We start from the raw sequence: 25,776 nt of genomic DNA on the forward strand, positions 1-25,776 counted from the left end.
ATGGTTCTTTTCCTCTTTGGTCCGGAGGACACGACGTCCACAGTTTCCAAAAACAACTTGAAATGTGGACTCGTCAGACCACAGAACACTTTTCCTCTTTGTATCAGTCCATCTTAGATGAGCTCAGGCCCAGCGAAGCCGACAGCGTTTCTGGGTGTTGTTGATAAACGGTTTTGGCCTTGCATAGGAGAGTTTTAACTTGCACTTACAGATGTAGCGACCAACTGTAGTTACTGACAGTGGGTTTCTGAAGTGTTCCTGAGTCCATGTGGTGATATCCTTTACACACTGATGTCGCTTGTTGATGCAGTACAGCCAGAGGGATCGTGCAGTGATTTCTCCAGATTCTCTGAACCCTTTGATGATATTACGGACCGTAGATGGTGAAATCCCTCAATTCCTTGCAATAGCTGGTTGAGAAAGGTTTTTCTTAAACTGTTCAACAATTTGCCCACGCATTTGTTGACAAAGTGGTGACCCTCGTCCCATCCTGGTTTGTGAATGACTGAGCATTTCATGGAATCTACTTTTATACCCAATCATGGCACCCACCTGTTCCCAATTTGCCTGCACACCTGTGGGATGTTCCAAATAAGTGTTTGATGAGCATTCCTCAACTTTATCAGTATTTATTGCCACATCTAGCACAATTTCCCAACTCATATGGAAACGGGGTTTGTATATATATATATATATATATATATATATATATATATATATATATATATACATACATACAGTACAGGCCAAAAGTTTGGACACCTTCTCATTCAATGCGTTTACTTTATTTTCATGACTATTTACATTGTAGATTGTCAGTGAAGACATCAAAACTATGAATGTGGAGTTTATGTACTTAACAAAAAAAAGGTGAAATAACTGAAAACATGTTTTATATTCTAGTTTCTTCAAAATAGCCACCCTTTCCTCTGATTACTGCTTTGCACAATCTTGGCATTCTCTCGCTGAGCTTCAAGCACACCTGGGAAGGGATAACTATTTCAGGTGACTACCTCTTGAAGCTCATCGAGATGAACCAGTTGAGGTAGGACATCTACTTCTTACTTCTCCTAGATGCTTCACGGAGATGGTCAGGGTACACCCAAACAGGAGGAGGCATGATTAAAGATTGTCTGGCAGCTGGCCTAGGAACGCCCCCGTGTCCCCCTGGTGGAGCTGAAGGAGGTGGCCAGAGACGTCCCCCGAGACCCACACCCAGATAACCAAAAGACAATGGATGGAAGCTTCTCACCTGTAGTCTTTAATGTGGTTGTAGCTCCAAATGATATCTGCCTCCTCCTCATTGTCCGTCAGCTGGAAACGTGCGTGTTTCAAGTTGTTAGTTACTTGGGACATTTCAGAGTAAACCCTTGAAGGAAAATTGAAAATAGAGATTTAGCATGTGCATGGCAAAGCTGTGTAATTAGCATGCTCTTAAATCAATCTCTTAATGTTGGACTTGCAGTGATGTTTTCAAATGACCGTAAGTCTTGAACTATACAAAGTATTTCAATGGTTCAATGGTGTAACATGCCAGAGGCTGTTCACCTTGGAGACCTGCTGCGGATATGGGTACGGCCTGGCGCGAGATTTACACCTTCTCCCCCGGATTTTCAAGGGGAAGAAGGTATGTAAAGCCACTCGTCGTCTCTCTAGTGATTTTCTTCTACGTGTACGGCTTGCTAGATAGAAACGCGTCCGTTCAACATCGTCCGTCTGTCCCCGGAAACGTACAAGTACCTCCTGAACCAGCCTGGCGCCTGCAAAAGCTCAATCCCGTTCCTAGTCTTCATGGTCCCGGTGGCCCCTCATGCGTCCTCAGCTCGGGAGGCCATCAAGATGACGTAGGGGGGCGCCAGCCAGGACACCCTCACCTTGTTCTACATGGGACTCCCCGTTGGGGGCCGGCCGAGAAGCGTCCAGGACATGCTGGAGGAGGAAAGCAGGACACATGCTGACGTCATCCAGATGGACTTCCTGGACACCTACCAGAACCTGACCATCAAGACCGTGATGATTATGAACTGGCTGGCCGTCCACTGCCCCAACGTGTCCTACGCCATGAAGGTGGACTCCGACATGTTCGTCAATGTCTTCTACCTTCTTCCTCTTCTGAGCAGGTCTCCGAGGCGCCGTTTCATCACGGGGTTGGTCATAAGCGACGGCAAACCAAAGAGGGACCCCAACCACAAGTGGAAAATTTCCGAGCAGATGTACCCCGAGGACAGCTTCCCTCCGTACGTCTCAGGCGCCGGTTACGTCTTCTCAGGAGACCTGGCCGCCGGCATCTCCCGGGCGTCCAGGTCCGTCCGCATCATCCCTCTGGAGGACGTGTACGTGGGACTGTGCCTGCGGGTGCTGGGAGTCCGGCCCGCATACTCCAGGAGCTGGCGGACGTTCAGGAATTTGTTTGAAGTCCGCGATCTGGAGTACGACAGGTGCTCGTTTGCTAGACGGGTTCTTGTCAACGGCTTTAATTCTTCGAAACTTCTGCACGCCTGGAAGGATTTCTCACGAGGATATAAAAGCTGTTATGTGTTTAAATAAGCAAGAAGAAGAGGAAGGAAGGAGTTCTTCACGGGCGTCCTTTCTTGGACCTGTTGCAGGTGGTCAGACCTGTTTGGTTGCTGCGCAATTCTGCAATCAATGTTCTTGCTTGGAATTGACTTCGCAATTCAAATATCTCTCTTCATTATTAATATATATACACATACACACATATATCTACCGCTGCTAATCACTGGGGCGGTATAGCTCGGTTGGTAGAGGGGTCGTGCCAGCAACTTGAGGGTTCCAGGTTCGATTCCAGCTTCCGCCATCCTAGTCACTGCCGTTGTGTCCTTGGGCAAGACACTTTACCCACCTGTTCCCAGTGCCACCCACATTGGTTTAAATGTAACTTAGGCATTGGGTTTCACTATGTAAAGCGCTTTGAGTCACTAGAGAAAAACGCTATATAAATATAATTCACTTCACACTTCACTACAATTTTCTTATATGATTGTGAACTAGCATGTATTTGTATTTGGTCACAGAATCCTTTAGAGGATTATCCTACTAAGGAAATATGCCCTTAGATAGCTTCGGGTGCAGATGTCCATCACAAGCTCTCTAGAGAGTGGTGGCTCTTGTCCGCAGAAAATTGGACTCTAAAGGAATGCAGGCTTTGATTTTAGGAGAAAGTATAAAGACATTAGCAACATCTGGTTGGAAGCCCTCACAGGTAGGAGTAGAGAATAGGGGTCGGGGGTCACCCGACTCAAACAGGAAATAGGTTGACTGGCCAAACAACACACTGGTTTAAATGTAAATTAGATATTGGGTTTCACTATGTAAAGCACTTTGAGCCACTAGCGAAAAGCATTATATAAATATAATTCACTTCACTTTACTTCACAATGGTTGGAATCTGCACTTTTGCATGATATACTGGTTACTATGGTAATCTAATTAGTTACTATGGTAATCTAATTAGTTGCGATGGTAATCAAAGTCACAGCAGCTCAGACGAGGCACCAAGCAGTGTGGGTGGGGAGCGTTTCCACAGAGTGTTTCCAGAGCGTCCAGCTTGAAATGCGCGTGTCAGGGTCAGACACGGAAGTAGATTTTTACAAGAAAGTTCTAAAGCTTAGTGATATATCAGATCATAGGTGGGGAGTTTTTGTAGCCTTCGCGTTCATATTTCGCTGTGTTTGTTGCATTTTTGTTGCGTTTTGCTTGATTGTAAAGTATGTCGATCGACGGGATGTGACGGTCCTATGTTGTCAATATTCAGTGTTTTATCGTTCATAGTTAATATTGTAAAGCCCACATTCTTTATTTCCATGTACCTTCTGGGTGTCTCATTCAGTAAACAAAATTTAAAATTCCATTCCGTTTTTTTAAGGTGGTCTGTCATAACGTTTTTAGCATTCAATCAGACATTATTGTGAGGTTTTCTATTACAGTCATGGCCAAAAATATTAGCACACCTGCATTTCTCTCAGATAATGCACCACTACTCCCAGAAAATTGTTGAAATTAAAAATGCTTTGGTACTCACATGTTTATTTCTTTTGCTTGCATTGGAACAAGACGCACACACAAAAAAAGCCAAATCTGATATTATTTTACACAGAACTCCAACAATGGACTGGACACAATTATTGGCACCCTCAACCTAATATTTGGTAGCACACCCTTTGGAAAAAATAACTGAAATCAATCCCTTCCTGTAACCAAGAATGAGTTTCTTACACTTTGCTACTGAAATGTTGGACCATTCTTCTTTTGCAAACTGCTTCAGATCTCTCAGATTTGAAGGATGCCTTCTCCCAACTGCTGTTTTTTGATCTCTCCACAGATGTTCTATAGGATTTAGATCTGGACTCATTGACGGCCATTTGTGTGTGCTTTTTGAAGTATGCTTTGGGTCGTTGTCCTGCCGAAACCATGACCTCTGATGGAGACCCAGCTTTCTTACACTTAGACTTAGACTTCCTTTTTATTGTCATTCAAATTTGAACTTTACAGTACAGATAAGAACGAAATGTTGTTGCATTTGCTCATGGTAGTGCAGGATAAAAAAGCAATAAGGTGCATCCACGTTTATGGATGTATGTTATATTGTCTTTATATTACAGCGAGTTAATCCATTTTTGGGGGTAATTGAAGGGATTATTATGATGCGTTCAAGAGTCTTACGGCCTGAGGGAAGAAGCTGTTACAGAACCTGGAGGTTCTGCTACGGAGGCTGCGGAACCTCTTTCTAGAGTCCAGCAGTGAAAACAGTCCTTATTGGGGGTGGGTTTTCTGGTCAGGCAGCGGCTTTTTGCGATTTCCTGGAGAGGAGGAAGAGGAGTCCTGATGATCTTTCCCGCCGTCCTCACCACTCTCTGGAGAGACTTCCAGTCTGAGGTATTGCAGGCTCCAGTCCAGACAGAGATGCAGTTGGTCAGCAGGCTCTCTATAGTGCCTCTGTAGAATGTGCTGAGAATGGGGGTAGGGAGCTGTGCTCTTTTCATCCGACGCCAAAAGTGCATGCGCTGCTGAGCTCTTTTTACAAGAGCTCCGGTGTGTAGGGACCAGGTCATATTGTCAGTTATCTGCACCCCCAGGAACTTGGTGCTGCTCACCATCTCCACTGCTGTGCCGTTGATGAAGAGTGGAGCATGGCTGGACTGGTGCTTCCTGAAGTCGACGATGATCTCCTTGGTCTTGTCGACGTTCAGGACCAGGTTGTTGGTTCTGCACCAATCAACCAGATGTTTCACCTCCTCCCTGTAGTCCATGTCGTTGTTGTCACGGATGAGGCCCACTACTGTCGTGTCGTCCGCATACTTCACAATGTGGTTGGTAGTGGACCTGGCGCAGCAATCATGGGTCATCAACGTGAACAGCAGCGGACTCAGGACGCAGCCCTGGGGGGAGCCGGTGCTCGGGGAGATGGCACTGGAGGTGTTGTCGCCCACTCTCACAAACCGGGGTCTGTCAAGCAGCCAGTTGCATAGGGGGTACCGAATCCAAGGGGGGCCAGTTTTCTTTCTGACACCGGGCTCTACATTATGCCCCAAAATTCTTTGGTAGTCCTCAGATTTCATGATGCCATGCACACAGTCAAGGCATCCGGTACCAGAAGCAGCAAAGCAACCCCAAAACATCAGTGAGCCTCCACCATGTTTGACTGTAGGAATGGTATTCTTTTCTTAGAAGGCCTCATTTTGTTTTCTGTAAACAGGGTGATGATGTGCTTTACCAAAAAGCTCCACTCTAGTCTCATCGGTCCACAGGACGTTCTTCCAGAGGATTTTGGCTTCCTCAGGTAAGTTTTTACTAACTCCAGTCTTGCTTTTTTATGTCAGCAGCGGGGTCCTCCTTGGGATGGATTGTGAGCCTAGTCCAGGGGTCAGCAACCTTTACCAGTCAAAGAGCCATTTCGACCAGTTTCACAAATTAAAGAAAACAATGGGAGCCACAAAAATCTTTTGAAATTTAAAATGTAATAACGCTGCATACAAGGTTTTTTTGTGCTTTGTGCTATGTATAAACCAAGGGTCTCAGACACGCGGCCCACACCTTAATATGAAAATTGAATGTTAGTGCGGCCCGCAAGTTTTATATGAATGGCGCTTGACAGCGTCATAATTGTCAACCCTCCCGATTTTTCCGGCAGACTACGAATTTCAGGTCAACTATTCTCTCGAACGTGCCGTGATGGTACAGCAATTAGCGCACACTACAACCAGCGTGACGGCCCGGCCACACGTTGTATGGGGCTTCTGCACGCCCACGAAAGTGACAGCAAGGCATACTTGGTCAACAACCACACAGGTTACACTGACGGTGGCGGTATAAAAAACTTTAACACTCTTACTAATAATGCGCCACACTGTGAACCCACATCAAACAAGAATGACAAACACATTTCGAGAGATTATCTGCACCGTAACACAACATAAACACAACAGAACAAATACCCAGAATCCCATGCAGCCCTAACTCTTCCGGGCTACTTTATACACCCCCGCTACCAAACCCCGCCCACCTCAACCGACGCACGGGGGGGGCACTGAAGTCCGAGAGGCACTGAAATCCGGACGTTTCCCGGGAAAACCGGGGGAGGGCTGGCAAGTATGTAGTTGAGCCGCATCAGAGTGATCAAACGGCCGCATGCGGCACCGGAGCCGCGGGTTGCCGACCCCTGGCCTAGTTAGTGGCCTAGTGGTTAGAGTGTCAGCCCGGAGATCGGTAGGTTGTGAGTTCAAACCCCGGCCGAGTCATACCAAGGACTATAAAATTTGGACCCATTACCTCCCTGCTTGGCACTCAGCATCAAGGGTTGGAATTGAGGGTTAAATCACCAAAAATTATTCCCGGGCGCGGCACCGCTGCTGCCCACTGCTCACCTCACCTCCCAGGGGGTGAACAAGGGGATGGGTCAAATGCAGAGGACAAATTTCACCACACCTAGTGTGTGTGTGACAATCATTGGTACTTTAACTTTAACTTTAACTATCATATTGTGAGAGTCCAGTCCATAGTGGATCCAACATAAAAGTGTGAGAGTCCAGTCCATAGTGAATCTAACATAATACTGTGAGAGTCCAGTCCATAGTGGATCTAACATAATAGTATGAGAGTCCAGTCTATAGTGAATCTAACATAAAACTGTGAGAGTCCAGTCCATAGTGGATCTAACATAATAGTGTGAGAGTCCAGTCCATAGTGGATCGAACATAATAGTGTGAGAGTCCAGTCCATAGTGGATCTAACATAATATTGTGAGAGTCCAGTCCATACTGGATCTAACATAAGTGTGAGAGTCCAGTCCATAGTGGATCTAACATAATAGTGTGAGAGTCCAGTCCATAGTGGATCTAACATAATATTGTGAGAGTCCACTCCATAGTGAATCTAACATAATACTGTGAGAGTCCAGTCCATAGTGGATCTAACATAATAGTATGAGAGTCCAGTCTATAGTGAATCTAACATAAAACTGTGAGAGTCCAGTCCATAGTGGATCTAACATAATAGTGTGAGAGGCCAGTCCATAGTGGATCGAACATAATAGTGTGAGAGTCCAGTCCATAGTGGATCTAACATAATATTGTGAGAGTCCAGTCCATAGTGGATCTAACATAAGTGTGAGAGTCCAGTCCATAGTGGATCTAACATAATAGTGTGAGAGTCCAGTCCATAGTGAATCTAACATAATATTGTGAGAGTCCAGTCCATAGTGGATCCAACATAAGTGTGAGAGTCCAGTCCATAGTGGATCTAACATAATATTGTGAGAGTCCAGTCCATAGTGGATCTAACATAATAGTGAGAGTCCAGTCCATAGTGGATCTAACATAATATTGTGAGAGTCCAGTCCATAGTGGATCTAACATAATATTGTGAGAGTCCAGTCCATAGTCCAGTCCAAAATAATTGCCCAGGCCTGCGATAAGAAGTACATTCAACTCCCATTTAAATAATGCTCCAGTTGCAAACAATTTGCATTTGTGCTCACCCTACAAAATGCATAATAATTACAAATTAATCATTTTAAAATATACATAAAAAGCAACATGTCTTCAGAGTATTTAAGGCTTTTAATTTTTTTAAATAAACCAATCTATATATTAATGAATACCACTGATTTAATCAACTTAATTATATAAATAAACCATTTGTAATCTCAACACGTTTCTAATCTTGTTAAATAAAGGTGAAATAAAAAATATATTTGGCAATACACCGGAAATCAACAGAACTAAGGACTGAACTTTTGTGTTTTATGTTTACAAGAAGCAAATATGTCTTCATATTGTAGACATACTTCAGTATTTTGTCCTTGGGTAAAGCAGAGGTTTGGATTTCCACAGGAAGCAACTCTTTGGTCTCCTGAAAGACAGACTGGACGTAGCACAGACACAACAGTTATTGAATGTACTCCACCTCGTTTCTAGTCTCGTTAAAGTTTGCAACTTGCTCAAAGTTACATTTTTCAAACCAAACAATAAAACAAGAACACCACCAGCTAACGTATGTTATCATTAGTGCTTTAATAAATACATTTCTATATTTATCGCAAATACAACACCCAAAACCAGTGAAGTTGGCACGTGGTGTAATTCGTAAATAAAAACAGAATACAATGATTTGCAAATCTTTTTTTAACTTATATTCAATTGAATAGACTGCAAAGACAAGATACTTAACATTGAGAACTGAGAAACTTTTTTTTTTTTTTTTTTTTTTTGCAAATAATCATTAACTTAGAATTTAATGGCAGCAACACATTGCAAAAAAGTTGGCACAGGGGCATTTTTACCACTGTGTTACATGGCCTTTCCTTTTAACAACACTCAGTAAACGTTTGGGAACTGAGGAGACACATTTTTGAAGCTTCTCAGGTGGAATTCTTTCCCATTCTTGCTTGATGTACAGCTTAAGTTGTTCAACAGTCCGGGGGTCTCCGTTGTGGTATTTTAGGCTTCATAATGCGCCACACATTTTCAATGGGAGACAGGTCTGGACTACAGGCAGGCCAGTCTAGTACCCGCACTCTTTTACTATGAAGCCACACTGTTGTAACACGTGGCTTGGCATTGTCTTGCTGAAATAAGCAGGGGCGTCCATGATAACGTTGCTTGGATGGCAAAATATGTTGCTCCAATATGTACCTTTTAGCATTAATGGTACCTTCACAGATGTGTAAGTTACCCATGCCTTGGGCACTAATACACCCCCATACCATCACAGATGCTGGCTTTTGAACTTTGGGCCGAGAACAATCCGGATGATTCTTTTCCTCTTTGTTCTGGAGGACACGACGTCCACAGTTTCAAAAAACTATTTGAAATGTGGACTTGTCAGACCACAGAACACTTTTCCACTTTGCATCAGTCCATCTTAGATGAGCTCGGGCCCAGTGAAGCCGGCGACGTTTCTGGGTGTTGTTGATAAATGGCATTCGCTTTGCATAACTTGCACTTACAGATGTAGCAACCAACTGTAGTTACTGACAGTGGTTTTCTGAAGTGTTCCTGTGCCCATGTGGTGATAACCTTTACACACTGATGTCGCTTGTTGATGCAGTACCACCTGAAGGATCAAAGGTCCGTAATATCATTGCTTATGTGCAGTGATTTCTCCAGATTCTTGGAACCTTTTGATGATATTACGGACCGTAGATGGTGAAATCCCTCAATTCCTTGCAATAGCCGGTTGAGAAATGTTGTTCTTAAACTGTTCGACAATTTGCTCGCGCATCTGTTTACAAAGTGGTGACCCTCGCCCCATTCTTGTTTGTGAAAGACTGAGCATTTCATGGAAGCTGCTTTTATACCCAATCATGGCACCCACCTGTTCCCAATTAGCCTGTTCACCTGTGGGATGTTCCAAATAAGTGTTTGATGAGCATTACTCCACTTTCTCAGTCTTTTTTGCCACTTGTGCCAGCTTTTTTGAAACATGTTGCAGGCATCAAATTCCAAATGAGCTAATATTTGCAAAAAATAACGTTTTCCAGTTCAAACATTAAATATCTTGTCTTTGCAGTCTATTCAATTGAATATACAGTAGGTTAAAAAGGATTTGCAAATCATTGTATTTTGTTTTTATTTACGATTTACACATCGTGCCAACTTCACTGGTTTGGGGTTTGTATATATGGGGGGACGGCATGGCCCAGCCAAGTCACTGCTGTTGTGTCCTTGGGCAAGACAGCCGGTCCCCTTTAAGATGTTTACATGGCTGCCACGACCCTGAGCAGGATTTGTGTTACTATGACAATGACAATAAAGGAATTGATTGATTTAATATGATCAACAATGATGCCCACCTCATAGTATGAATCCGCTGGTTCTGTGGTTCTCTCACAAAGCCCTTGTAGATCAGCAGGTATCCATGGTAACAGACGACATTGTCTCACCAGAGGGTTTGACTCACCGTATGCAAAGTCACGTGTTACTTCATCTGTCAAATGAAATAATTCAAAGCGAGTCAATCATTTTTGTTATTGCATTATTGATGGATTTAAAAAAATATATAATGCAACTTTGGGTTTGAAGGATAAAACGCCCCCAAAAACCAAAGTAAATGTAGAGCTGTCCTTGAACCATTTGGAGTAGAGAATTTGAAAGCTAACAAGCATTTTTTTCCTTCTCCTTAGCAGACAGATGGTCTCTAACTGATACTGAAATAACAGTTTGAATACATTGAAAAGAAAGATTTATTTTAGGTTTGCCTATTTTTTATTTTTTTCCCCAAAATGTGTGCCTTCAAAATAACACGATGAGTCCTTACCTAATACCACCTCAAATTTAACAATCGTACTACATTTAAAAAAAAATTTATTTTATACATCCATCCATCCATCCATCTTCTTCCGCTTATCCGAGGTCGGGTCGCGGGGGCAGCAGCCTAAGCAGGGAAGCCCAGACTTCCCTCTCCCCAGCCACTTCGTCCAGCTCCTCCCGGGGGATCCCGAGGCGTTCCCAGGCCAGCCGGGAGACATAGTCTTCCCAACGTGTCCTGGGTCTTCCTCGTGGCCTCCTACCGGTCGGACATGCCCTAAACACCTCCTTAGGGAGGCGCTCGGGTGGCATCCTGACCAGATGCCCGAACCACCTCATCTGGCTCCTCTCGATGCGGAGGAGCAGCGGCTTTACTTTGAGCTCCCCCCGGATGACAGAGCTTCTCACCCTATCTCTAAGGGAGAGCCCCGCCACCCGGCGGAGGAAACTCATTTCGGCCGCTTGTACCCGTGATCTTGTCCTTTCGGTCATAACCCAAAGCTTATGACCATAGGTGAGGATGGGAACGTAGATCGACCGGTAAATTGAGAGCTTTGCCTTCCGGCTCAGCTCCTTCTTCACCACAACGGATCGATACAGCGTCCGCATTACTGAAGACGCCGCACCGATCCGCCTGTCGATCTCACGATCCACTCTTCCCTCACTCGTGAACAAGACTCCGAGGTACTTGAACTCCTCCACTTGGGGCAAGATCTCCTCCCCAACCCGGAGATGGCACTCCACCCTTTTCCGGGCGAGAACCATGGACTCGGACTTGGAGGTGCTGATTCTCATCCCAGTCGCTTCACACTCAGCTGCGAACCGATCCAGTGAGAGCTGAAGATCCTGGCCAGATGAAGCCATCAGGACCAAATCATCTGCAAAAAGCAGAGACCTAATCCTGCAGCCACCAAACCGGATCCCCTCAACGCCTTGACTGCGCCTAGAAATTCTGTCCATAAAAGTTATGAACAGAATCGGTGACAAAGGGCAGCCTTGGCGGAGTCCAACCCTCACCGGAAACGTGTCCGACTTACTGCCGGCAATGCGAACCAAGCTCTGACACTGATCATACAGGGAGCGGACCGCCACAATCAGACAGTCCGAAACCCCATACTCTCTGAGCACTCCCCACAGGACTTCCCGAGGGACACGGTCGAATGCCTTCTCCAAGTCCACAAAGCACATGTAGACTGGTTGGGCAAACTCCCATGCACCCTCAAGGACCCTGCCGAGAGTATAGAGCTGGTCCACAGTTCCACGACCAGGACTAAAACCACACTGTTCCTCCTGAATCCGAGGTTCGACTATCCGGCGTAGCCTCCTCTCCAGTACACCTGAATAGACCTTACCGGGAAGGCTGAGGAGTGTGATCCCACGATAGTTAGAACACACCCTCCGGTTCCCCTTTTTAAAGAGAGGAACCACCACCCCGGTCTGCCAATCCAGAGGTACTGCCCCCGATGTCCACGCGATGCTGCAGAGTCTTGTCAACCAAGACAGCCCTACAGCATCCAGAGCCTTAAGGAACTCCGGGCGGATCTCATCCACCCCCGGGGCCTTGCCACTGAGGAGCTTTTTAACTACCTCAGCAACCTCAGCCCCAGAAATAGGAGAGCCCACCACAGATTCCTCAGGCACTGCTTCCTCATAGGAAGACGTGTTGGTGGGATTGAGGAGGTCTTCGAAGTATTCCCTCCACCGATCCACAACTTCCGCAGTCGAGGTCAGCAGAACACCATCCGCACCATACACGGTGTTGGTAGTGCACTGCTTCCCCTTCCTGAGGCGGTGGATGGTGGTCCAGAATCGCTTCGAAGCCGTCCGGAAGTCGTTTTCCATGGCTTCCCCGAACTCCTCCCATGTCCGAGTTTTTGCCTCCGCGACCGCTGAAGCCGCACACCGCTTGGCCTGTCGGTACCTGTCCGCTGCCTCAGGAGTCCCATGAGCCAAAAGAACCCGATAGGACTCCTTCTTCAGCTTGACGGCATCCCTCACCGCCGGTGTCCACCAACGGGTTCTAGGATTACCGCCACGACAGGCACCAACTACCTTGCGGCCACAGCTCCAATCAGCCGCCTCGACAATAGAGGTGCGGAACATGGTCCACTCGGACTCAATGTCCAGCACCTCCCTCGTGACATGTTCAAAGTTCTTCCGGAGGTGGGAATTGAAACTCTCTCTGACAGGAGACTCTGCCAGACGTTCCCAGCAAACCCTCACAATGCGTTCGGGCCTGCCAGGTCTGTCCGGCATCCTCCCCCACCATCGCAGCCAACTCACCACCAGGTGGTGATCGGTAGAAAGCTCCGCCCCTCTCTTCACCCGAGTGTCCAAAACATGAGGCCGCAAATCCGATGACACAACTACAAAGTCGATCATAGAACTGCGGCCTAGGGTGTCCTGGTGCCAAGTGCACATATGGACACCCTTATGCTTGAACATGGTGTTCGTTATGGACAATCCGTGACGGGCACAAAAGTCCAATAACAAAACACCACTTGGGTTCAGATCCGGGCGGCCATTCTTCCCAATCACGCCTCTCCAGGTTTCACTGTCGTTGCCAATATGAGCGTTGAAGTCCCCCAGTAGAACGAGGGAATCACCCGGGGGAGCACTCTCAAGTACTCCCTCGAGTGAATCCAAAAAGGGTGGGTACTCTGAGCTGCTGTTTGGCACGTAAGCGCAAACAACAGTCAGGACCCGTCCCCCCACCCGAAGGCGGAGGGAAGCTACCCTCTCGTCCACCGGGTTGAACTCCAACATGCAGGCTCTGAGCCGGGGGGCAACAAGAATTGCCACCCCAGCCCGTCGCCTCTCACTGCTGGCAACGCCAGAGTGGAAGAGAGTCCAGCCCCTCTCGAGAGAACTGGTTCCAGAGCCCTTGCTGTGCGTCGAGGTGAGTCCGACTATATCCAACCGGAACTTCTCTACCTCGCGCACTAGCTCAGGCTCCTTCCCCCCCAGCGAGGTGACGTTCCACGTCCCAAGAGCTAGCTTCTGTAGCCGAGGATCGGACCGCCAAGTGCCCTGCCTTCGGCTACCGCCCAGCTCACATTGCACCCGACCTCTATGGCCCCTGCTATGGGTGGTGAGCCCATTGGAGGGGGGACCCACGTTGCCTCTTCGGGCTGTGCCCGGCCGGGCCCCATGGGGACAGGCCCGGCCACCAGGCGCTCGCCATCGTGCCCCAACTCCGGGCCTGGCTCCGGAGGGGGGCCCCGGTGACCCGCGTCCGGGCGAGGGAAATCTGAGTCTCGGTTCTTGCATTTCCATAGAAGTCTTCGAGCTGCTCTTTGTCTGATCCCTCACCTAGGACCTGTTTGTCTTGGGAGACCCTACCAGGGGGCATGGAAGCCCCCGGACAACATAGCTCCTAGGATCATTGGGACACGCAAACTCCTCTACCACGTTAAGGTGGCAGCTCAGATACATAATTAGGATAAAGGTTGCACGTTCATTCACTCATGCAAACAAAACTGGCTTCCTTTTTGTTATGATTGTTTACAAAATAAAGACTCAGACGCAAGATTGATGCACATTTGATGCACACTCCACTAGCGATTGTTTTAGTAATACAGCAGGGCTGGACCTTTATGGCAAAAAATTATAATCAATATTATTTTGATTCATCCATCCATCCATCCATCTTCTTCCGCTTATCCGAGGTCGGGTCGCGGGGGCAGCAGCCTAAGCAGAGAAGCCCAGATTTCCCTCTCCCCAGCCACTTCGTCCAGCTCCTCCCGGGGGATCCCGAGGCGTTCCCAGGCCAGCCGGGAGACATAGTCTTCCCAACGTGTCCTAGGTCTTCCCCGTGGCCTCCTACCGGTCCGACGTGCCCTAAACACCTCCCTAGGGAGGCGTTCGGGTGGCATCCTGACCAGATGCCCGAACCACCTCATCTGGCTCCTCTCGATGTGGAGGAGCAGCGGCTTTACTTTGAGCTCCCCCCGGATGACAGAGCTTCTCACCCTATCTCTAAGGGAGAGCCCTGCCACCCGGCGGAGGAAACTCATTTCGGCCGCTTGTACCCGTGATCTTGTCCTTTCGGTCATGACCCAAAGCTCATGACCATAGGTGAGGATGGGAACGTAGATCGACCGGTAAATCGAGAGCTTTGCTTTCCGGCTCAGCTCCTTCTTCACCACAACGGATCGATACAGCGTCCGCATTACTGAAGACGCCGCACCGATCCGCCTGTCGATCTCACGATCCACTCTTCCTTCACTCGTGAACAAGACTCCGAGGTACTTGAACTCCTCCACTTGGGGCAAGATCTCCTCCCCAACCCGGATTATTTTGATTGATATCGTAAAAATTATTAATAACACAATTATTCATTCATTTGAAAACATTAGTATTTGTTGTACCACCAACACTCTACTTTAAATATAGTTTAAAAACAGAAATTAATTAAGAACAAATAAACCACAAAAGGGAAAAAAATAATAATAGGAATTTCAATCAATCAATCAAAGTCTATTTATATAACCCCGTTTCCATTGGGAAATTGTGTTAGATGTAAATATAAACGGAATACAATGATTTGCAAATCATTTTCAACCCATATTCAGTTGAATATGCTACAAAGATAACATATTTGATGTTCAAACTGATAAACACTTTTTTTTTTTGCAAATAATCATTAACTTTAGAATTTGATGCCAGCAACATGTGACAAATAAGTTGGGAAAGGTGGAAATAAATACTGATAAAGTTGAGGAATGCTCATCAAACACTTATTTGGAACATCCCACAGGTGAACAGGCAAATTGGGAACAGGTGGGTGCCATGATTGGGTGTAAAAGTAGATTCCATGAAATGCTCAGTCATTCACAAACAAGGATGGGGCGAGGGTCACCACTTTGTCAACAAATGCATGAGCAAATTGTTGAACAGTTTAAGAAAAAACATTCTCAACCAGCTATTGCAAGGAATTTAGGGATTTCACATCTACTGTCCGTAATATCATCAAAGGGTTCAGGTAATCTGGAGAAATCACTGCACGTAAGCAGCTAAGCCCGTGACCTTCGATCCCTCAGGCTGTACTGCATCAACAAGCGACATCAGTGTGTAAAGGACATCACCACATGGGCTCAGGAATACTTCAGAAACCCACTGTCAGTAACTACAGTTGGTCGCTACATCTGTAAGTGCAAGTTAAAACTCTCCTGTGCAAAGCGAAAAATGTTTATCAACAACACCCAGAAACGCCGTCGGCTTCGCTGGGCCTGAGCTCATCTAAGATGGACTGATACAAAGTGGAAAAGTGTTCTGTGGTCTGACGAGTCCACATTTCAAATTGTTTTTGGAAACTGTGGAAGTCGTGTCCTCTGGACCAAAGAGGAAAAGAACCATCCGGATTGTTATAGGCGCAAAGTTGAAAAGCCAGCATCTGTGATGGTATGGGGGTGTATTAGTGCCCAAGACATGGGTAACTTACACATCTGTGAAGGCGCCATTAATGCTGAAAGGTACATACAGGTTTTGGAGCAACATATGTTGCCATCCAAGCAACGTTATCATGTTACATCAACGTGGCTTCATAGTAAAAGAGTGAAAGTACTAGACTGGCCTGCCTATAGTCCAGACCTGTCTCCCATTGAAAATGTGTGGCGCATTATGAAGCCTAAAATACCACAACGGAGAGCCCCGGACTGTTAAACAAGTTAAGCTGTACATCAAGCAAGAATGGGAAAGAATTCCACCTGAGAAGCTTCAAAAATGTGTCTCCTCAGTTCCCAAACGTTTACTGAGTGTTGTTAAAAGGAAAGGCCATGTAACACAGTGGTGAACATGCCCTTTCCCAACTACTTTGGCACGTGTTGCAGCCATGAAATTCTAAGTTAATTATTATTTGCAAAAAAAATAAAGTTTATGAGTTTGAACATCAAATATCTTGTCTTTGTAATGCATTCAATTGAATATGAAGTGTTCCTGAGCCCATGTGGTGATATCCTTTACACACTGATGTCGCTTGTTGATGCAGTACAGCCTGAGGGATCGAAGGTCACGGGCTTAGCTGCTTACGTGCAGTGATTTCTCCAGATTCTCGGAACCCTTTGATGATATTACGGACCGTAGATGGTGAAATCCCTAAATTCCTTGCAATAGCTGGTTGAGAAAGGTTTTTCTTAAACTGTTCCACAATTTGCTCATGCATTTGTTGACAAAGTGGTGACCCTCGCCTCATCCTTGTTTGTGAATGACTGAGCATTTCATGGAATCTACTTTTATACCCAATCATGGCACCCACCTGTTCCCAATTTGCCTGTTCACCTGTGGGATGTTCCAAATAAGTGTTTGATGAGCATTCCTCAACTTTATCAGTATTTATTGCCACCTTTCCCAACTTCTTTGTCACGTGTTGCTAGCATCAAATTCTAAAGTTAATGATTATTTGCAAAAAAAAAAAATGTTTATCAGTTTGAACATCAAATATGTTGTCTTTGTAGCATATTCAACTGAATATGAGTTGAAATGATTTGCAAATCATTGTATTCCGTTTATATTTACATCCAACACAATTTCCCAACTCATATGGAAACGGGGTTTGTAGTAGGAGTGTGTGTATGTGTGTGAGTGTACTTTGCCCACATGTTGTTTACTGTGTGATGTTGCCTCTTCCAATTTAATATCAAGTTAATTTCAGTGTGGTGCTGGTTGTTGCTGTCATTGGTAAAAAAGGTACCGTATTTTCCGGACAATGAGGCGCATTTAAAATCCTTTTTTTCCCCTTAAAACTCCACAGTGCACCTTATAACCCGGTGGGGCCTAATATACGGAATAATTTTGGCTGTGCTTACCGACCTCGAAGCTATTTTATTTGGTACATGGTGTAATGATAAGTGTGACCAGTAGTTGGCAGTCAAACATAAGAGATACGTGTCGACTGCAATATGATGGCAGTCACACACAAGAGATAGGTGTAGACTGCAATATGACTCAAGTAAACAACACCAACATTGTATGTTCAATTGAAAATATAGAACATTACACACGGCGTTTAAAAATCAGCACATTACTTCATCAATCCAGAGATTTAAAGACGTGTATGGCCATTTTACCAAATTTTTTAATGCCTCCACAACCGGTAGAATGGGTGGTCCCCACATGTGATGATCAAAAACTTGGTCCCCATTCCAAGTGATAACCAGTGTGTCTGTGTGTGTGTGTGTGTGTGTGTGTGTGTGTGTGTGTGTGTGTGTGTGTGTGTGTGTGTGTGTGTGTGCTCTCACCTCCATTTTGCAGGTCGATGAAAGGCCAGAGGACAGTGTAGGCCATTTGCTCTTCAACATGGAAGAAGGGAGCCATGCCACAGCTGGGATGGTCTGAGTGTTGCACCTGAGAGCCAAACTCATCCATGATGTACCACACAGGAACTTTTTCTTCTGCAGACTGAAGGCGGAAGCAGGAAAAGAAGTCACAATCTCACTAGTGCAGGGGTCGGCAACCCAAAATGTAGAAAGAGCCATATTGGACCAAAAATACAAAAACAAATCTGTCTGGAGCCGCAAAAAATTAAAAGCCATATTACATACAGATAGTGTGTCATGGAATTAAGAGGACTTAAAGAAAACTAAATGAGCTCAAATATAGCTACAAATGAGGCATAATGATGCAATATGTACATATAGCTAGCCTAAATAGCATGTTAGCATCGATTAGCTTGCAGTCATGCAGTGACCAAATATGTCTGATTAGCACTCCACACAAGTCAAAAACATCAACAAAACTCACCTTTCATGCACAATGTTGAAAGTTTGGTGGACAAAATGAGACAGAAAAAGAAGTGTCATAAAACACGTCCTAGAAAGTCGGAGAAAGTTATACATGTAAACAAACTACAGTGAGTTCAAGGACCGCCAAAATTTGTAGGACAAAACGGCGCTCGCCAAATACTCGAATCAGTGAAGCATGTTTAATATAAACCGTGTGCTTTGTAACATTTAGGGAGGCTTGTGTCATGTTTGTCCTCCTACAGAAACCATATTAAAACAAAAAATAGATTTTTTTTTCCCCTCATCTTTTTCCATGTTTTATACCTTTTTTAAAAAGCTCAAGAGAGCCACTAGGGCGGCGCTACTAGAGCCACGGGTTGCCGACCCCTGCATTAGTGAATACACCAAGTGCATGGGTCTTCAACTGGTGTCCTCGCAGGTACATAAAGTGGGTTGTGACTAGAGATGTCCGACAATATTGGACTGCCGATAAATGCTTTAAAATGTAAAATCGGAAATTATCGGTATCGGTTTCAAAAAGTAAAAATGTATGACTTTTTAAAACGCCGCTGTACGGAGTGGTACACGGTCGTAGGGAGAAGTACAGAGCGCCAATAAACCTTAAAGGCACTGTCTTTGCGTGCTGGCCCAATCACATAATATCTACGGCTTTTCACACACAAAAGTGAATGCAAGTCATACTTGGTCAACAGCCATACAGGTCACACTGAGGGCGGCCGTATAAACAACTTTAACACTGTTACAAATATGCGCCACACCGTGAACCACACCAAACAAGAATGACAAACACATTTCGGGAGAACATCCGCACTGTATCACAACAGAACAAATACCCAGAACCCCTTGCAGCACTAACTCTTCCGGGACGCTACAATATACACCCCCACCCCCCACCTCAACCCTGCCGCCCCCAACCACCTCAACATCCTCATGCTCTCCCAGGGAGAGCGTGTCCCAAATTCCAAGCTGCTGTTTTGAGGCATGTTAAAAAAAAATAATGCACTTTGTGACTTCAATAATAAATATGGCAGTGCCATGTTGGCATTTTTTTCCCAAAACTTGAGTTGATTTATTTTAGGAAAACCTTGTTACATTGTTTAATGCATCCAGCGGGGCATCACAACAAAATTAGGCATAATAATGTGTTAATTCCACGACTGTATATATCGGTTGATATCGGAATCGGTAATTAATAGTTGGACAATATCGGATATCGGCAAAAAAGCCATTATCGGACATCTCGAGTTGTGACATTTCTGCTTGATTAGACTTTTAACTTCTGATTTTTTTTTTTTTATACTTCCAAAGCAATTGTTTCGCAAATTGAAATGTCTTTAAATACAAATGACCATTAATCCAGGACAATGTCGCCACCTGCTTTGAGGTAGGAAGTTCAAACAATTGTGCGTACTCTAAAACTGTTTTTCAACCTTTGAAACCTTGAGGCAAGGCCATTTTTTTTTCATTAAAAAAAACGGAGGCACACCACCGGCAGAAAACTTTAAAAAATTAAACTCCAACATTTTGAGTTTGTTGGTGTCTTCCTGTGTGTAGTGCTTTAGTTCTTGTCTTGCGCTGTTATTTTGGTGGCCCTTCCTGTTTTGTTGGTGTTTTCCTGTAGCAGTTTCATGTCTTCTTTTGAGCGCTGTTCCCCGCACCTGCTTTGTGTTAGCAAGCAAGACTATTTACGTTGTTGCTACCCTTCTTTGCGTGGACATTGTTGATTGTCATGTCATGTACGGATGTACTTTGTGGACGTGGTAAGTTTTTGCTGTTGTCCAGCAATTTCTTTCTATTTACTTTGTAGCCAGTTCAGTTTTACTTTTGTTTTGCATAGCCTTTTTCTTTCCCTTTCGTTCATTTTAGGTTTAAGCATTACATACCTTTTTACCTGCACACTGCCTCCCGCTGTGGTCTGCATATTGGGATCACAACAAACCATCCTCGTCTCACCCGACAAAGCAATTAACTACCTGCTGCCACCTACTAATATGGAGTATTATGTTGTTGCCCTGCCAGGTTTTACACAGCACAGACACTAAGCAACGGCACATTATTTGCAGATTATAATTATCTGTTGTGGTGAAGAAGGAGCTGAGCCGGAAGGCAAAGCTCTCGATTTACCGGTCGATCTACGTTCCCATCCTCACCTATGGTCATGAGCTTTGGGTCATGACCGAAAGGACAAGATCACGGGTACAAGCGGCCGAAATGAGTTTCCTCCGCCGGGTGGCGGGGCTCTCCCTTAGAGATAGGGTGAGAAGCTCTGTCATCCGGGGGGAGCTCAAAGTAAAGCCGCTGCTCCTCCACATGGAGAGGAGCCAGATGAGGTGATTCGGGCATCTGGTCAGGATGCCACCCGAACGCCTCCCTAGGGAGGTGTTTAGGGCACGTCCGACCGGTAGGAGGCCACGGGGAAGACCCAGGACACGTAGGGAAGACTATATATCCCGGCTGGCCTGGGAACGCCTCGGGATCCCCCGGGAGGAGCTGGACGAAGTGGCTGGGGAGAGGGAAGTCTGGGCTTCCCTGCTTAGGCTGCTGCCCCCGCGACCCGACCTCGGATGAGCGGAAGAAGATGGATGGATGGATAATTATTGATTTGCAAAAAAATATTTTTTGGACCAATTAAGTGAAGTTGCATAATTTCCCACGGCACGCCAAACAATATCTCACGGCACACTAGTGTCCCGCGGCACAGTGGTTGAAAAACACTGTTCTAAAATGAGATTAACTTCACTTTTTAGCTAACTCTACGGTAAATTTAACCGAGTGCCCTCTTATGTCATTATTGTATCTGCATGTCTTATATATTATTATTATTATCCATACTTGCCAACCTTGAGACCTCCGATTTCGGGAGGTGGGGGGCGGGGGCAGGGGCTGGGGCGGGCGGCGTGGTTGGGGGTGTGGTTAAAAGGGGAGGAGTATATTTACAGCTATAATTCACCAAGTCAAGTATTTCATATATATATATATATATATATATATATATATATATATATATATATATATATATATATAAGAAATACTTGACGAAATACTAAGTCAAGTATTTCATATATATATATATATATATATATATATATATATATATATATATATATATATATATATATATATATATATATAAGAAATACTTGACGAAATACTAAGTCAAGTATTTCATATATATATATATATATATATATATATATATAAGAAATACTTGACGAAATACTAAGTCAAGTATTTCATATATATATATATATATATATATATTTTATATACATACATATATATATATATAAGAAATACTTGACGAAATACTAAGTCAAGTATTTCATCTAAATATATATACATATATATATATATATATATGCATATATACATATATATATATATATATATATACATATATATATATATACATATATATATATATATATATATAAGAAATACTTGACTTTCAGTGAATTCTAGCTATAAATGTATATTTATTTTATTATATATATTTATATATATATATATATATATATATATATATATATATATATATATATATATATATATAAAATAAATACTTGAATTTCAGTGTTCATTTATTTACACATTTACACACACATAACACTCATCTACTCATTGTTGAGTTAAGGGTTGAATTGTCCATCCTTGTTCTATTCTCTGTCACTATTTTTCGAACCATGCTGAACACCCTCTCCGATGATGCATTGCTGTGTGGCACGCACAAAAGGGCTTTCATCAAATGCACTAAATGGCAGTATTGTCCTGTTTAAGAGTGTCACAACATTGCTGTTTACGGCAGACCAACTGCTTTACGGTAGACAAAAACGTGACTGCTGTTATTGTGTGTTCTTGCCGCGCTGGGAGGACGTTAATGAAACTGCCCAACAATAAACCCACATAAGAAACCAAGAACTCGCCCTCCATCATTCTACAGTTATAACGTGATTGGGCAGGCACGCTGTTTATATTGTGGGTTAGCGGACTCATGTCGTCCGCCTGAATTTCAGGAGATTTTCGGGAGAAAATTTGTCCTGGGAGATTTTCGGGAGAGGCGCTGAATTTCATGAGTCTCCCGGAAAATCCGGGAGGGTTGGCAAGTATGTTATTACCGTATATAGTTCAATACTGTCAGGCAGGATGTAGTGTGCAGCGCTTTTATTGTGAAGTCAAGAGAGTATGGTCTGCTTTGGATCTATACACGTACCGCAAGTAATAATGTGTGACGTGGCAGTGAGACAAACGTTGATGCAATAATTGTCTCAGAAATGTAGAGTTGTTCTCTTTTCGTTCAATTATTGAATTCAATATTTTGTGTGTCGAAGTGTCTTTAATGTGTTCTGTGTACAGTATTAGTGACTTGTTATTTCATTTACATTGTATAAGGAAAGTTTTCACAGTGCTTCACTTTTTTCACATTATGTTATATATATATATATATATATATATATATATATATATATATATATATATATATATATACGGAATAAATTAATTTTTTTCCTCAAAATTCTGCACACAATACCCCACAATGTCAATGTGAAAAGGTTTTCTTTTTCGAAATGTTTGCAAATGTATCCACACTAAATTGGGAAGGGCATGTTCACCACTGTGTTACATGGCCTTTCCTTTTAACAACACTCAGTAAACGTTTGGGAACTGAGGAGACACATTTTTTAAGCTTCTCAGGTGGAATTCTTTCCCATTCTTGCTTGATGTACAGCTTAAAATGTTCAACAGTCCGGGGGTCTCAGTTGTGGTATTTTAGGCTTCATAATGCGCCACACATTTTCAATGGGAGACAGGTCTGGACTACAGGCAGGCCAGTCTAGTACCCGCACTCTTTTACTATGAAGCCACGTTGATGTAACACGTGGCTTGGCATTGTCTTGCTGAAATAAGCAGGGGCATCCATGGTAACATTGCTTGGATGGCAACATATGTTGTTTCAAAACCTGTATGTACCTTTCAGCATTAATGGTGCCTTCACAGATGTGTAAGTTACCCATGTCTTGGGCACTAATACACCCCCATACCATCACAGATGCTGGCATTTCAACTTTGCGCCTATAACAATCCGGATGGTTCTTTTCCTCTTTGGTCTGGAGGACACGACGTCCACAGTTTCCAAAAACTATTTGAAACATGAAGGGAATAAGCGGTAGAAAATGGATGGATGGATGGATATTTGAAATGTGGACTCGTCAGACCACAGAACACTTTGTATCAGTCCATCTTAGATGAGCTCAGGCCCAGCGAAGCCGACGGCGTTTCTGGGTGTTGTTGATAAACGTTTTTTGCCTTGCATAGGAGAGTTTTAACTTGCACTTACAGATGTAGCGACCAACTGTAGTTACTGACAGTGGGTTTCTGAAGTGTTCCTGAGCCCATGTGGTGATATCCTTTACACACTGATGTCGTTTGTTGATGCAGTACAGCCTGAGGGATCGAAGGTCACGGGCTTAGCTGCTTACGTGCAGTGATTTCTCCAGATTCTCTGAACCCTTTGATGATATAACGGACCGTAGATGGTTAAATCCCTAAATTCCTTGCAATAGCTGGTTGAGAAAGGTTTTTCTTTACCATACGGGCCTGATCTGTGGACTGTCCTTCTGGAAGGTTCTCCTCTCTCCACAGAAGAATGCTGTAGCTCTGACAGACACTTCCCATCCAACCTGATGGAGCTTGAGAGGTGCATTCAAAGAGGAATGAGAGAAAGTGCCCAAAGATAGGTGTGCCAAGTTTGTGGCATCGTAGTCAAAAAGACTTGAGGCCGTAATTGATGCCAGAGGTGCATCAACAAAGTATTGACTGAAGGCTGTAAATACTTATGTACATGTGATCTTTTTTTTTTTTAGTTGGCACGTTGTGTAAATGGTTAATAAAAACAGAATACAATGATTTGCAAATTCTTTTCAACTTCAATTGAATAGACTGCAAAGACAAGATACTTAAAGTTCGAACTGGAACACTTTGTTATTTTTTTGAAAATATTGGCTCATTTGGAATTTGATGCCTGCAACATGTTTCAAAAAAGCTGGCACAAGTGGCAAAAAAGACTGAAAAGACTGAAAGCAGTTTCCATCAAATGCTCAGTCATTCACAAACAAGGATGGGGCGAGGGTCACCACTTTGTCAACAAATGTGTGAGCAAATTGTCCAACAGTTTAATAACAACATATCTCAGCCAGCTATTGCAAAGTTTAGGGATTTCACCATCTACAGTCCGTACTATCATCAAAAGGTTCAGAGAATCTGGAGAAATTACTGCACATAAGCGGCAAGGCGGGAAACCAGCATTGAATGCCCATGACCTTCAATCTCTCAGGCGGTACTGCATCAACAAGCGACATCAGTGTGTAAAGGACATCACCACATGGGCTCAGGAACACTTCAGAAAACCACTGTTAGTAACTACAGTTGGTCGCTACATCTGAAAGTGCAAGTTAAAACTCTACTATGCAAAGCGAAAGCCATTTATCAACAACACCCAGAAACGCCACCGGCTTCGCTGGGCCCGAGCTCATATAAGATGGACTGATGCAAAGTGGAAATGTGTTCTGTGGTCTGACGAGTCCACATTTCAAATTGTTTTTGGAAACTGTGGACGTCGTGTCATCCGGACCAAAGAAGAAAAAAACCATCTGGACTGTTATAGGCGCAAAGTTGAAAAACCAGCATCTGTGATGGTATGGGGGTGTATTCGTGCCCAAGACATGGGTAACTTACACCTCTGTGAAGGCACCACTAATGCTAAAAGGTACATACAGGTTTTGGAGCAACATATGTTGCCATCCAAGCAACGTCTTTTTCATGGACGCCCCTGCTTATTTCAGCAAGACAATGCCAAGCCACGTGTTACAACAACATGGCTTCATAGTAAAAGAGTGCGGGTACTAGACTGGCCTGCCTGTAGTCCAGACCTGTATCCCATTGCAAATGTGTGGTGCAATATGAAGCGTAAAATACCACAACGGAGACCCCCGGACTGTTGAACAACTTAAGCTGTACATCAAGCAAGAATGGGAAAGAATTCCACCTGAAAAGCTTAAAAAATGTGTCTCCTCAGTTCTTAAACATTTACTGAGTGTTGTTAAAAGGAAAGACCATGTAACACAGTGGTAAAAATGCCCCTGTGCCAACTTTTTTGCAATGTGTTGCTGCCATTAAATTCTAAGTTAATGATTATTTGCAAAAAAAAAATTACGTTTCTCAGTTCGAACATTAAATATCTTGTCTTTACAGTTTATTCAATTGAATATAAG

At 44.1% G+C, this 25,776-nt stretch overlaps 1 protein-coding gene and 1 pseudogene across 1 annotated transcript in view; one reads left to right on the forward strand and one right to left on the reverse strand.

Annotated features, from left to right (window-relative positions):
• The window catches only part of ttll12 (tubulin tyrosine ligase-like family, member 12), a 79,186-nt gene that overhangs the window by 24,020 nt on the left and 29,390 nt on the right, over positions 1–25,776 (reverse strand). Inside the window, exons 4-7 of the mRNA XM_061961234.1 lie at positions 18,005–18,164; positions 10,313–10,446; positions 8,306–8,382; positions 1,253–1,369 (exon numbers count right to left, since the gene is read on the reverse strand). Of these exons, the coding sequence (XP_061817218.1) occupies positions 1,253–1,369; positions 8,306–8,382; positions 10,313–10,446; positions 18,005–18,164 (488 nt within the window). The remainder of the gene's footprint in view (positions 1–1,252; positions 1,370–8,305; positions 8,383–10,312; positions 10,447–18,004; positions 18,165–25,776) is intronic.
• On the forward strand, positions 1,531–2,547 carry LOC140678830 (beta-1,3-galactosyltransferase 1-like; annotated as a pseudogene).

This window comes from Nerophis lumbriciformis, linkage group LG05 (assembly GCF_033978685.3).
Source record: "Nerophis lumbriciformis linkage group LG05, RoL_Nlum_v2.1, whole genome shotgun sequence".
In the NCBI taxonomy this organism is placed as follows: Eukaryota; Metazoa; Chordata; class Actinopteri; order Syngnathiformes; family Syngnathidae; genus Nerophis; species Nerophis lumbriciformis.